This window comes from Necator americanus, chromosome V (genome assembly GCF_031761385.1).
Source record: "Necator americanus strain Aroian chromosome V, whole genome shotgun sequence".
In the NCBI taxonomy this organism is placed as follows: Eukaryota; Metazoa; Nematoda; class Chromadorea; order Rhabditida; family Ancylostomatidae; genus Necator; species Necator americanus.
The window spans coordinates 17154385-17169831 of NC_087375.1; the positions used below are offsets into that span (position 1 = coordinate 17154385).

Consider the following 15447-nt stretch of genomic DNA (forward strand, 5'->3'; position numbering starts at 1 on the left):
AATCACAAAAAAGAGAAGTCTACATAGAGTATCACAGCAGCAAAATCAACTCATTTCATAGACCGATAAAATGCAAAAAAGAAAGTGAAGCTGAATAGCGAAGGTGATTTCTTCTTTAAGATTACCATAAGAACGCAAATATAAGTACATTACGGAATAAGAAAGATCAATGAAATTAGAAGCTGTCGAGAAGACAGTACTGCAAGCTTCAAAGAAGATATTATAAAAAAAATACGGTGCAAACTAAGAAGAGGTAAGCGTATTCAATAACTGTTTACTGATAAAATTCTTTCCACTCAAACTTCTGGAATGGATTTTCGACATCACATCGTGTTAAAGTGAGGTCACCAGGATGAGGCGCATCCACAGTAAGACATTGCCGCGACCTTGTGTAGACAATGTGCCCTGTTTCCTGAAGAATAATAAAATTGGGTGAAACAAAAGCGTTGACAAATGGTTGTATCCATGCAAAGTTGCAAAAAAAAATCAAATTGAATTAAATGAAGAAACAGAAAAGAAACATATTCAGTACCTACCTCTTCGTAAGCCCATGGTCCATTCACAGTTCCTTTTATACAATGGTTTGCTTCTATGCGCACTCCTTTAGGTGTAAGGCACCATTCTCCTTGCGCAAGCTGACCTTCTACATTCAACCGCAGCAACTGAATGAAGCCCAGTATAGAGAAAAAAGACAAATAAGGTTCCATTTCAAAGCACAATAAACACACAACAATATATTTCAAAATACTTTGATGTAAACACGAGAACTAGTCGCAGACAAGAATTCCTGCGGTATCTGATAAGCTGATGAAAAACGAAGAAAAGGAAGCAGTGGAACCAAATAGTGTAAAGTGAAATCATGAATATAAGAATAATGTTACAGATACACCATAGAGATGGAGGTTTCCCCAAATACCATAAATCTCAACTAACTGGGTTTCATTCTGTGATATCTGCTTCTACTCAACTTCTAAAATTCTAACTTTAGTTTCCGCAAATCTAACAACAGTTTGAAGTAATATCCTTTAACGATGAGAGCCTTCACTTAAATATCTTTCGATATTTCTCTCTGGTGACAAGAGTTCAGTTTCCCTCGCAGAAAGTGGAGCCGGCTCATTCGAAAAATATTGAGTTCTACCTACATTAAATACCATGTTTATCTCATCGAAGATCACAGCTGAATGGGGGGAAAATGGAGTTCTTTAGTCAAGTAAACAGTGACAAATTGAGATCTAAAAAACAGCTGGTTGTTTTTATTAATTAGAATCTACAAATTTATGTAAAACATATTTTGAAAGAGTTAGTTCGAATCACAACTGTGTGTCAACATCATTACAACACAAAAGGTATGAATGTTAGAAAAAGCCGACCTGATTGCCACCGAAGCCATGACAGCCATTCACTCCTAACGGACCAGGAATTCCTCCCATCCGATCGAGACATTTGCCTAAATAAACATAAAACATGAAAGTAAGAGTAAACGAGTAAATGGACATTATATGTTAGGTATGCGAATTGTGTATGTCCTTATCATATAATAAAATTAACATCAAGGATGATACGGAACCTACGAATTTTTGGTATGCTACTGATACTGATACTTAAAGTCACCATACTACGAATCTGACATAGTGAGAGAAATCGCTGGACAAGCAAGAGATCGCGTTGTAGATTGTGGGATCAGGGGTGGGTCCGCTCATATCTCCCTAATCGTTGTAAAGAAAAAACAGCATGAAAGACTGCGTATTTCACTACGATTTCAGCTGCAACGCGCAAACCTTATATACGCGCCGCACCCAGATGCAGAGCAGACGAAAGCCACTGGGTTTTTCTCGACTGCCTATTCAAGCAAAACCAATGAATTAGTTGCTGAACGGATCAAAACATATGAGGGAGAGATGAGCGGAACCGCCCCGGATCCCGATCCGACGGGACCTATGGTCAGTAACGACGAAAGTCTCAGAAAGGAAAACCTACGTTCTTTTAGCGAAGCAGGAGATAATTGCTATACTACCACACTTTCAAAGTGTATACAATGAAATTTTAATAACGAGATGTAAATCGAGAGAGTATGCGAAACACATCACGGTGCGCTCTAGAGAGTGAGCATATAGGGTAAGCTTGATGCTAAGAATTGCTATAGAATAAGATGACTTGGCTGTACACGTGCTAATTGTGATACCAACCACAAACAGTACCTATATACCAGTATTAAAAGCCCAAGGCGAACCCTAATCAACGTATTATTCTTCAATCTTTACCTGTATGAGGATTTCGCGCTTCTCCCCAGACTTTGTTCTTCGGTGGGAGCGGATAATTGGGCAAGACATCGTATGCAACATTATCCATGTACCTGGAAAGTATTTTGCTTCAAATCTTCGAAAGTTCTGAATTGCATAGGAAAAACTGTCATGCACCATTTGAACGATTTACAGTGCAATCGTTCCTTCAGAGCCAACTGAGCGGTTAAGTCGCCAGGTTCAACATGTTGTGCTTGTGGTTCGCGAATAAAATAGTACTGAGCATAGTCCTCCATCCATGTTTTGATCACTCGCATCATATTCTGGAGCAAAGTGAAGATAGCGGCGTAAAGAAGTAATGATAACTTCTATTCTTGACAGCTGGCAAAAGAGTAGCGATAGAATGCACGTACCGTCGAGATAATTGGTTTCCCGGAAAGTTTACCAAATGAATATGGCATGTGCGACCTGTACACATGGCCAACATGAGAACAAGGTACAAATAAAATTCCTCCACCGCACTGCCAAATCTGGAGGAAAAAAAACATCAATGAAAGCACACAATATCGAGGAAATTGTAGCCTTACACAGAAAAAAGCTCATAATCTAAGTGAACTTTTGAACAGAAAAGAACTTTTGATCTGTTAGAAACGCATTACTTCGTCACTTTTCTTTAAAGAAGTTGGCAATGTTTTATTATAAGGGTAAATAGAGGCAAAATGATTCTCCTTAGTCTGTGTTCATGCATTTCTTGTAACATGCACGAAGATTGTTTACGGTGCCAATTTACTTTTTACCGGATTTCAAAAAGGAAGAAAGACTATGTCTATAATATATTTTAGATCTATCTTAACACATAAATTCTAAAAGTTCCTCAAGTCACTGATTCATGCACCTTTCTATCACCTAGCATTTCACTCCACTTCATGATTCCACGAGAATTATGATTCAGGATAAAAGCTATGTTTAGCATGGCTCACGTTTGAAGAGATGATCATTGTAGTCGAATCAAAGCGACCTGAAAATGGTACAGCTACGTAATTGGCTGCATTGGAAGTGCCGAAGTGTGAAGCTGGCGGTTGCGACCGAAGCGAGACCCACGCCTGCTGCAACCAGAATGCAACGATAGAAAGGTACTATCGCGGAGAGTCTCGCCTCGTTCGCAAGTGCCAGCTCCACCGCGCCACTTTGAGCGTAGCCGCTTACGCAATTGCACAGGACGTCAGATCATTCTGAATAGATTTTACAAGCAATCCCAAAAGGAAAGATTGCACGAGAAGGGGCTTTCACGACCTTTCGGAGGATTTGGCTTGAATAGGGAAATGAAGAAAAACGAGGGATTTCCAAACTATTTTTATGAAAACAAAGAACCACGTCAAATACTTAGTCCGAAAAAGTTACCTTGAAACTCAGCTCATACTGCTCTCCACCCCAAATTTGAAGACCTTCGTCATAATATCCAAGTTCTTGGAACCATAGTCGATCAATGGCGAAGAGACCACCAGCGTGTGTTGGAGACCTGAGATCAACTTTGCTTACGGAAGAACACTTCTTCGAATCAGTAATCAGCTCACCGGAATGGCATGCTATCGTGGGTCCGGCTATCTCTTTCTTTTCCAGAAATTGAAGTTTCCTTGTAGAGAAGACCCCATTCGAATATTCCGCTTAAAAAAAAACTCTGGGACACACGTAAACTACTAACATCGGTGTTGCTTATTAGATTAGGTTTAAATATGTCCCCACAAAAGATAAAAAGGATAATCGACCATAAAGATCTAAATTTCACATCGTTGATGTCTTCAAGTTGCACTTGAACTCTTTGCAAATTTTCATTTTTATAAAAATTGACACCTTTATAGACCATTTTTTTTCGATCTAAAATGCCGACAGCCAGTGCCTGATGAGACGCATTCAAAAAAACATAATCATGACTGGACTCGCAAGAGTCCAGCCAGCCCACAAATCCCACCAAGGCATCACACCACGAACGGCTTCGAATGTTCCGGCGCATTATTTTCTACAACGAGTTCGATTGATGCACGCCAGCCTTGTGCACGCACCGCATCTTCCGGGCCGTTTTTTACGGCAATTAGGAAGAAATGGACGGAATCACCCTCCTCTCCATAATCTACTATCCCTTATAAGATTACTCCACCTGAAATCTGCACTACCTCAGATTCGTGGAGTGATGCCTTTAAGGGTTCCTAACTACATGTTACGCCAGAACGCGCCCTTTCGTAAACGTTCAGGTGCCCTCCGTAGCCTATTTGTTGGTTTTACTTAAATGGGCTACTGAATATACCTAATTTATCTCCGACCGCTCGCTCGTGAACACGGTGCGCCCACAATGTTGGACCACGTAGGGAAAAAAAGCCGTTTCTCAAGATTGGGGTGAACTGGGCAAGTTCAGGCCCATATTCGTAATCTATAAATAACTCCAAATTTTTCCGCATGTTGCCCAATTACGTCAGCTTCGTTTTTTAGCTTTGAAACAAAGAGAAACAGATAGAATATATAGTTATGCACGCGTTATGATAGTTATGCACAAACCACGACATCGTTTATCACTGGATGCAAGCCATCTAACGCTTACCAAACTGCCCATTATCAACGTTTGGGTTCATTCGCTCACGGAAAATTGAAAAACGAGGTCGTATCGGTCAAAGCTGAGCTTTAAAACACATTTTAATTCAATACCATTCTGCACATTTCTAAAAAACCAAAAAATAAGTTACAGGTCAAGTTAAGGGAGTTAAGTTACTAAGTTATGTTTGAGTCGCAGTGGTTTCATCGAATTCACACTCGCACTGACTCCGTAAATATGATTTAAAGGCAGCACAGCTGAGGTGGTGCGGATTTCAGGTGGAGTATCCGTATACGGGTTCGTAGATTATGAAGGGGATAGTTCCGCTCATCTTTCCCTTCATCATTGCAAACAGCCGCCTCCAGAATGCTGATTTGTACGATGACATTCGTTGCAACGCTCCACCCTCTTGCGCCGCCTCCGCCCTGCGATTCGTCGAAAATCAATTCGGACAGCCCCGATAGGCAGTAAGGGACGCTACGCGTGCAATGGTGGCGCTCTGCAATAGAAGGCATCGTACAAAACAGCATTCATGGGCCGGCTGCTTGCAGTGATTCAGGTAGAGATGAGCGGAACCACCCCGGTCTCCATAATCTACGACTCAAATACGGATACTTCACCTGAAATCCATACCACCTCAGACTTGTAGTATACATCCTTTAACATATCGAACAAATTAATGAAACTCACCAAAGATTTACCAAATGAAATGGAGCTATGTAACAGAGTCGTCGCGGCGTTATAGAGACTCCGTGTGAGCAACACAAAGCTACCTTCATTGGAATTTCATCTCACTGGTCAAAGGCACAGTACCCGTGTGATGGAGTGTTTCCTTCCAGCATGACTTACGAAGTTATTTTTTTTTCAAATGAAAACTTTTATTCCATGTATTCATTGTTTCAAACGTTCTGCTCTTCTCGAAGAGCACTATCGATATAAAAATTATTGAGAGCTGAAGAGAATAAATTAAGAACTTGAAAATAACCATCAGCCATGAACCAGTGCGTAAACAGAATATGTCTGCGGATATTACAGGTAAAGATCGAATTACCTGAAATGTCGGTCTGCTTGCCCATATACACTTCGATACTCCCAAGTATTTGAGTCAATCCCATCAATGACAGGTACTGTCATTACGCGCCTAAAAGACAAGAAGATAAGTAAACCCTCAATTCGAGATTTTAATAGCAAAAAAAAAACACCTAACAAATTGATCAGAAAAGAATTCAGCTCAACTTTACTGCAACTTTCGTTTTGCAGTTCGAATACCGTTAATATAAGTGGAGGTTTTTTTAAGTAATTACAAACGTAGTCATTACTTCTATAGTAATATTCCAGCCTGAACGTCCAGCTAACGCCGAACTTCGGACATCTGACTGAGCTCGCTTCGACAACGAAGTCCGGAGATAAACATTAGGGTACCATTAACCAAATAAATGTCATGGTCATGAAAGGATTCACAACGCTTAATTTAATTCCAGACAAATTCGCATGAAATTGTTGTGCGGTGCTTCTGCGCCGATATCTCTGGTGACTCCAATTGCTTGTGCAATTTGCAACACCTAACACATTCCATGGAATCGCTCCAGTGCTTTCTGACGCACCAGTTCGACGCTCACGCAATTTTGGTGCTTACTGGTATCCGCGCACAAACTCGATGCTATGGGACCCGTTTCACCCCATTTTAACGCTTTGCGCCTACAATTTCATATGTATACGCAGATGCGAAGAATCCATGTTTGCGCACGTCACTGACAAGGAAAGCGCCTTGACAACGGAGCATACATACGGCAGGTAAGGTGAGAGAGTATGGACTGACAATACGGGTCATCCTGACAAGGGAGAGCTTTCGAGAAAGTAAGAAAGAGTAGGGAAAAGAGCGGATAGGGTTGGTCCAACATTTCCTTCAAATTTGGTAACGAAGAAATGGATGTGAAAGTAAGGCAATCTCTAGTGTTTTCTGTTGAAATAGTTATATTTTTTCTTCTATAGGCAATATCCAGTAACAGGATAATGCGAACTATTCAAAAGAGAGTTGATTGAACTGGTTCGGGTGAGGTTTATGAAAACATCGACATCAAAAATGGTAACTAGTATTTTGTTGGTTTCAGTGTAAACCACCAACACTAAAGCTGGAATGCAGTAATAAATTCGGAAAATTAACAAAAATGAAAGTGGCAAGGGTCTGCTTGATGAATATTTTCTCGACGTGGTTGTACATTTCTCTCCACCTTTTCATGGGTAGCTTTTCTTGGGTGAATAAGTTGAATGGAAGCAGTTTGACGTCTAATATAACAAACCCACAACGACCCACTACGGAAAGGTAACTTCTTTTGGTTACCTGTTATGCTTAATTGGCGCGAGAAGGGGTGGCAACCAGTTTGTGTTAACTTCGCAGTGGGCATCAAGGAAAATAATCACATCTGCTGTAGCATGCTTAGCACCAATGGTGCGAGCACGAATAAGTCCTTCACGATCTTCTGTGCGCACGAGTCGAACCTAATGGAAACAATATTTTAACGTTAATCCAAAATTTCGAAGAAAACATAAAAAACGACCAGCACTTACCTTTCCATTGAAGCGCATAATATACTTTTCTAATTTCTCCTTTAAATGCTCTGCAATATTAAATGTGAATGTAACAAAATTAGAAAAGGACTAGAACGCAGCGAACCTTTTTCTGAATAGTCATCAACCATAACAACTTCTTTGATAAGATGTGACGGCGAGCGACGTAGTACAGAATGCACAGTTCTTAACAAAGGAGTCCATCCTTCATTGTGAAAAACAATCACAACTGAGACAGATGGGAGGGTCTCTGGATAGTTCCAGTGCTTACATCTAAAAGGAATGAGAAACTAGTGAAGGGAAGAATTTCAAAAAAAAAATTCTTCGCGGAAGCGTATGAAGAAAGACAAGAGTAAAATAGGATTAGCTACTTACTCCTCCATTCTGATGTCGGGAATTGTGCGATTTAGCGAGATCATGTCGCTTACATAAGTGTTGAACCCAAACTCTCTCTCTGCTCGTTTCGATTCCTTCAATCCAGCATCATCAGAAACTGACACTGGTGAACCACCCTCACCTATAATGTATAGGAGCACTTCTACTAATGAAAGAATAAAATCAAATGTTCTGTCGACGTGGGAGAGCAATCGTGATTGTAGGAGCCCACTATAAAAGCATCGAAGTCATTATCTAAGGGCCACAGAGATGGGTTTCAAGTTGTCGATCCTATTTCATGTTCTCTCTTCTGTCAGCGAAAAAAGTTATGTGAAAGGTTTCAAACAATATATATCCTAAAATCTTGTTCGTTCATACTCCTTATTGAGGAGGAAAGGGAAGAAGATTCTGGACAAGAAAATTCATTATTTCCTAAATCTTAACGCAGTGGTACAGAATTGCAGCAAACTGACTATGCCAGTCAATATATTTTCAAACTCCACTCGTGAATAGGGAGATAGAGCTTATTCAGAATGATTAGGTAAAAATATCGAAACAGTGCAAAATAATTTTCATACAAGAACTGTCAGAAATAGAAAGAAGATGATAGCAATCGAAAAGAGGCCGTTGCTCTCACTATGTGTTAATGACCCCAATTAACATGTAAAAAAAACACTACTATGCATAATAGCCATACGAAGGAATTGAATTAGAAAACAGTTTTACAGCATCCCTCATGCCTTAGCTTTGTAAAAGTGCTACAGAGCAAATGCTAGTACCACATACGTGACTAGAAGTGGTGACAAGTATAGGTGATAAGTTCACTAAATACTTATTCTGCTAAAGGCATCACTCTACAAATCTGGGGTGGTACGGGTTTCAGGGTAATGCATATACGTAGTAGATTGTGGGGAACCCGGGAGCTTTTCTTACGACGGCTTCTGCTGCAATGCGCAAACATTGCGTCCCCCGCATGTGATTCATCCGAATGGGTTTTCGATTAATCACAGGCGGAGGCGGAGCGCAAGGGCTGTGAATTGTAACGGAAGCCGTCGTAAGAAAAGCTCCCGGGTTCCCCACAATCCACGACCCCGTATAGGCATTCCTGAAACCGTACCATCCCAGATTCGTGGGATGAGGCCTCTAAAAAGTACTCAATTTCTGCAATAGAAAAAGGCCACATATGCGTTGCTGCAAATAAAAAATAACAAGAACGAATCCAATTTCCTGGAGATCCAAATATTTTTTGCAACACGCGCAATGATAATGTAACGTTTTCTTACTTCTCAAGAAGCATGATAAACTCGTTTCGTCCAGAACACCACCCTCAGTATTTCGCAACACTTGCAGTGACTACAGTCTAGTCAAAACGACTGGAGGTTTAACCCATTTGCGCACTCGGTGTCGAAGTAGTCCTATGGGACCTTTGCTCAACTCTGCAGGCCGGTTGGCGCTAGTGTCCTAAGTAGCTAGTGGTGGCTAGTAACTGCAACAGGTTTCAGGCTTTTCTCATACGACAGTACTTCAGGGTCAGTGGGGGATAAATTGAAGTTTTCGGACATTTGAATTCGATACGGATTACAACATGGAGAACCCAGTTATTGTCAAAAATATAACAGAGTCAGGAATTTTACGAACAATGCTTGGCTTGTTCTTTCTTCAAATATTATACAAAGAATAAGGGATAAAAAGGATGGGGTTACTCAACCTACTTTGCGTCAACGCGTTCATTTTAATTCAGAGCTGTTTGGGATTTACGACGCGTGTTTGGTCGATAAGATGACTTGAGGGGGCTCGCCGATAAATCAAGTCAACGTTTTTATCCTCCTAGACAAGTATGGTATCTGTTTATTCTGGAGAGATAAAAAGCTTGGTCGACTCTAGGGCGGTTTCGAACCGTGCAGCCACAGCGAAAAATTCTACTAACTGCGCTACACCCACCCCAAATATTATATAGAAGGGAAACTGGCATGCACAAATAAGACAAATGGGATGCTCAAATACATACTAGGCCGAATAATCTCCCATATTTCGGATGATGTGGTCACTAAGAAAAATGAAAAAAAAAATCGATGGATGAAGATGCTTATTCTCTAAATGCGTTATATACTCTATTCATACTCTCTGTTCAAATAGGCGATTAGATGGATGAAACAAGAGAAATATATCAACTCGCTTGGTGGTGGTGAAATATTCAGTTGATTTCAGCACACAAGACAAACACATAAATTAGAGATCTTAGCGTCTGTGTACTATCTATAATTTCACGCTTTCGACTGTTTACAAACAGAGTTCTGGAAGCCAACGAGGACAGATGTAGTGAAAACGAGAAAACTGCAAATATCACCCACCTGGCTGATTCGACGGGACTTCAGGTTGCTTTGGCTCGTAGTTTCCGAGCCGTTCCCCAACGAAAACGGTGTTTGGATCAGCGCTTCCCGCCAATTCGTTATTTTGCCACGCATCGGGGAGAGGTGCGTTAGTTAAGGCATCATTTGCGAAATAAAGACCCTGTAATAAGCTGGTGACAAAGGGTGAGCCCTAAGAGAGATGTTCAGTGGAGAAACCCGACTTCTTTTTGCTTTCGTCCACCAGTGCTCACCTTGTTATATAACATCACAAGTTCTGCAACATCAGTACTCATGTCGTTCTTCGGATTTATACAGGGGTCAGGTCACCTTTTCATTTGTCGCGATCATGCAAGACTCTCCAACTGGTTTTGACTTTTATGACGTACACAAAGAACCTCGGATCTTTCCTGACTTCGTTGAAAAAATCTGACTGACGAGACGGTAGTCTTTCCGTAGCGTGCTTATTACAAGGTGAGACCTAGTCGCTCAGGCAGTAGTCCAATGATTGTCGTTGGATCACATGTCCGACACATCTTATTTTCCTTTGCTTAGCAAATTACGTATCTAATCTTCGATCTCTGACGTCGAATCCTCCCGTTCGCTCTCGCCAGTCGTAAGGTCTCATTAAGGGTTCACGCACAAGTTTCCGTTTTTTACTGTTCTGTAGATTGCGACACCTACTTCTCTCACTAATAGAACTCTTTTTTTTTCTTTGGAAGAAAATTACATAATTAGGCCGGTTCCTAAAATCTAGTCCCTTCGATTAAAGGTATCACCCCACAAATCTGGAGTGGTACGGAGTTTTCACGACGATTAGGGAAACTTGAGCGGTGCAACATCGGATCCCGCAGGCTACAACCCCATCTCTAGCTTTTTTCAGTTTCGTCTTCCTTCACCAAATCACATTCGTAGTATGCTGCCCTCAAATTGTTGCAGTTGTCAAATCAACAGCAATCACTTGGAAACACCACAATAAACACCTTTGCTTGTCTTTTAATATTGCATAACGCTTCTCACCAAACCTTATTTCGATCTTGGAGTTGCGTGATTACAAAGACAACCGTGAACAGGAAGAGTCCAACGAAAATAAAACGAGCCAACCTGAAAATATTGTTATCCCCTACTATATTTCCTCAGAGAAAGGGGAAAGGTGAGAGAAAAACATATCTTGAGCTTACCTCATGCGAAGAAACCATTGTAATTCGATAAGCCTTCTTCGCAAAGTCATCCTAGTTTATTACCGCAGTTCAACACCTAAAAAAACCACATTGAGACGACAATTATCTACCTACAATATCAGTGTACCGGAACCAGATAAATACAAAAAGTATGGGAACAGTAGGACAATAGAATAGGGAGTACGCCAGAAAAGAAGACTAAAACAAGCCCAAACTTAACTAAACTCAAATCCTGAAAGTAACTACTTGTAAAGAAAAATTCCCACGTGTCAAACCAATGGCGTGATGCGGAGCTCGTCCAATGCCCCATATCCGACGCCCACAAGACGAGTGCACTAGAACTTCTTATTTCTCGATGTGAGTTCGGAATAAAATTTCAGTCTCCGTCATTTCCAGAGCTTGGTAACGCTAATTGTACAGAAGTCCTGTGGATGTCTTCTAGGTTTGAAGAATACCACCGTCACTGGAAAATGTAGTTTGGGAGGGGTGCACTCAGTGACTCCCTTACTTCTAGACGCTCTATCTTCCTTTTTCTCCTAGTAACTTTAAATTACATGTCTTAGATCCTCTAAGACTAATGCTTAGGGCTCTGATCGTTTTAGTTACTTAGTTCCAGAAATAAGGGCGCCGCTGAGTGGTCCCCAACTACATTTTACCCCCTTATCCTTTCACCAGTCTGAACGTCCGGCTAAAACCGAACTCTCTTCGCTCGGCGTCGCATCTGAGTAATGAAAATTAGTAGTGGTGACATTTTCTGCAATATTAAAATTGTGACTTTCTAATTATTCCTTCTTTTCTTTTTTTTAAAATACATTATGCGAAAGATTTCATAGTTTCATCTCTATTCGCGCCATTTCTACATTTGAAGAACATTCAAACTTCAGCTTCAAACACACTTTCGCTACCAACATAATATAGACCCAATTTGAGAGTATTACTTGGACTATGGGTTTTCTTCCTGTTTTTCCCCAACAGTTGTCACAGAATGATGTTTTTAGTGACAAAGATAACGTTTCACGTCAAATCATGTAAACTGTTTGCTACTATTTAACCGGCCGGTTTCATTCGTGTTTCCACTTTCTAAGAACGGAATGCTGCCAACTTGAGGCAAACATTCAAGGAAACAGACGCACGGAGGAGTCATAGAGGTGAAGCGCAACGCAGCAACGAAATTACTGCGCGATAATACTGCATTATGGCACAATAATTCCATATTAAATGGGGTGGGACCCGTCCCAGCCCATTACAGGCATCGCCCCACGAATCTGAGGTGGTGCAGATTTCAGGTAGAGTATTCGTACACGGGATAGTAGATTGTGGAGAGAAGGGTGATTCCGTCCATTTCCTCCTAATTGCCCTAAAAAACGGTCTGCCGCACAAGGCTGACGCGCTCCAATCGAACTCCTTGTAGAAAATAGTGCGCCAGAACGAATGAAGCCGTATCTTCCGGCCGTTTTTTTTTTACGGCAATTAGGAAGAAATAGATGGAATCACCCCTCTCTCCATAGTCTCCCATCCAGTATACGAATACTCCACCTGAAATCCGTACCACCTCAGATTCGTGGAGTGATGCCTTTAATAGGTATCTGGCGCCGGCGCACCAATCCGACACTGTTGGACGGACGGACGGACGGACGGACGGACGGACGGACGGACGGATGGACGGACGGAAGGACGGACGTACGGAACGGACGGGACGGACGGGACGGGACGGACGGACGGACGGGACGGGACGGACGGACGGACGGGACGGGACGGGACGGACGGGACGGGACGGACGGACGGACGGGACGGGACGGACGGACGGGACGGGACGGACGGACGGACGGACGGACGGGACGGACGGACGGGACGGACGGACGGACGGGACGGACGGAATAAAAGGAGGTGCGACGAGTCCACCGGCGTCGGATAAGCATAAAAGGGGGTGCGACGGGTCCACGAGCGTCGGATTGGTGCGCCGGCGCCAGATATCCATAAAATGGGGTGCGGCGGGACGTCGAAATCATGTATCGTTGTGTAGAAGTATCGCGCAGTACATTCGTGTGCATCTCGCAAAAGGTAAATGGGACGTTGTAAACGTTTCATACTCCAATCCACTTTCCGCGTTGCTTTACACCTCTACGACTCCTCCGTTTTTCAGAAAGTGGAAACGCGAATGCTAACTACTGCTTAAATAGTAGCCAGCTGTTTACATGATCTGATGTGCAACGCTACCTTTATCAATAGCTGATGTCGTTCACTTCATTTTATGTGAAATATCATTCTGTGATAACTGTTGGGGGAAACAAGAACGAAACCTATACTTTGAGTAATGATTCCAAGTCTAGTCTCTGTTTTACAATGGTATCGAAGGATCGGAGGGAACACCACAGAAAGTCTAAGGTCCGGCCGGACGTTCAGACTGGTATATATATATATATATATATATATATATATATATAATACAATGCATTCTTCTTTACAATACAATCGTAAAGAAGAATGCATCGCTGTGACCAACGAGCTGGCGCCATATCAGGACCTTTGCGGGTTTTGACCTACGGGGTCAGAGGCGAGGGCATCGTTACTAGTTAATACTAGCGGCGCAACTCTCACAACTGGTGGTCCGCTAACATCACGATTTCGTGGCTATCAAGGTGAGCGCTGGTCTGCTTTTCTGACGTTGCTTTTAAATAATCTGTTTGCTAAATCATATCTTGTGGGATGAGGAGGCGTTTGAGAGAGTAGATTACACGTGTCTTTGATTTTTCCAGGCTCTGAAGAAGGCGACGACGCCGAAACGTTAGCCAGAATAAAGATCAATAACAATCTTGGTTCAGCTTAAGAAAGTAGTACACAATCAAACTCTACGATGCCAAGATTCAAAGAAGGTCGAACTTGGAACATATATATATATATATATATATATATATATATATATATATATATATATATATATATATATATATACATGTGACAGACTAAGCCCGTTATTATATAGCATGATAATTATCTGTTCGGATATCTCAGTGTGAGGTAAGAGTGTAATCTAGTTAAGGTAAGAGAGGGGGTAGCGAGCGAAGCTTGATTTAAGTTTTTGGTTAGGTTACGTTTTTGGAACTAGACCGTAGTGGGTTTAGCTCAGGAAATAGCGAAAAAGTTAATGTGTCTTTGAGCTAAAGCTACCGCGCATAGCCTAAAGTTATTGTGTCGAGGCTAAGACTACTGAGATCGAGGTCCTGAGGACCGAGCACAGGTGTCTTCGTAGCCAAGACATTCGAGGCCAAAGATACTAAGGTCGGAGAGTTGAAATTAGGTTCGGGTCGCTCAGTGCTTCTCAAACAATTGACAAACCATTCAACTGCTTGAAATTCGATGCTTCCCTTTTCAAACTCCTCTTTATCAGTTTGGTTTGAATCGTTCCAAGAGTTGTATTTTTTCATAAACGCGATTGTTTTTATATGTAAGTAGAAAACAAATAACGTATATTTGTATTGTTTTATTCATTTTTTATATGTAAATAAAAAAACAAATGGAAGGAACAACAAAAACAAATGCAAAGGAAGAACTGCTGTTCATTCCTTTACATTATTTGTTTTATGGACAGTGAAGGGTTTTTGTTTCAACAATGACTTGAGTCATTCTCTTGTGCACTGGCATCACTCATGAACTGCTTATTTAGATTATGTGCTTGAGTAGGAAGCAAAAAGGAAGAGGTGTTGTTCGGACTTCCAGGAAATTTTATTCGAGTTACGTTTTGCTGACATGGAAGAAAACTGAAGTGTCAGGATCCTTCAAGTGCAATCTTCCGTGATAGAAAGACTTGGAAGCGGTTAATTATAGAATTCGCATAAGCGCGGCTTTCTTCGACATCTTTCTCTGCACCTTTAGCCTTTCTTCTTCACGTTTCACCACACATCGTTTGCTGTAGCTACTGTCATCCGTTGTTGTTGCATGTACGTGATCATGCGAACCATTGGATACTGTGGAGGGGAAGCTTACACGTGTGTTGTACCAAGTTTATACACTATATATAACCACAAACTATATTTGTGCTTACATTTATGTTTACAACTATTTCTTCGTACACAAGTAAATCGCTAAATAAGCACACATGTTATTCTACATGCTATCTATCGCTTCGTCCAGTTTAGTGCCGGCACGAGGAC

General features: G+C 41.5%; 2 protein-coding genes across 2 annotated transcripts; one reads left to right on the forward strand and one right to left on the reverse strand.

Annotated features, from left to right (window-relative positions):
* Positions 1 to 274: 274 nt before the first annotated feature.
* On the reverse strand, positions 275 to 11346 carry RB195_014167 (uncharacterized protein; the record flags this gene model as incomplete). The annotated part of the gene is made up of 16 exons (XM_013438680.2): positions 275 to 412; positions 537 to 662; positions 1371 to 1447; positions 2262 to 2353; positions 2418 to 2563; positions 2654 to 2770; positions 3642 to 3759; positions 3815 to 3904; positions 5876 to 5965; positions 7166 to 7323; positions 7393 to 7442; positions 7499 to 7665; positions 7768 to 7909; positions 10119 to 10278; positions 11141 to 11219; positions 11297 to 11346. The coding sequence occupies 16 exons, from the start codon at positions 11344 to 11346 to the stop codon at positions 275 to 277; spliced, it is 1800 nt and encodes a 599-aa protein (XP_013294134.2).
* A 1608-nt stretch (positions 11347 to 12954) lies between these two features.
* Positions 12955 to 14123, forward strand: RB195_014168 (uncharacterized protein; the record flags this gene model as incomplete). The annotated part of the gene is made up of 3 exons (XM_064204314.1): positions 12955 to 13223; positions 13880 to 13935; positions 14053 to 14123. 3 exons carry the CDS (start codon positions 12955 to 12957, stop codon positions 14121 to 14123), a joined length of 396 nt encoding a protein of 131 aa, XP_064060195.1.
* Between the last annotated feature and the right edge of the window lie 1324 nt (positions 14124 to 15447).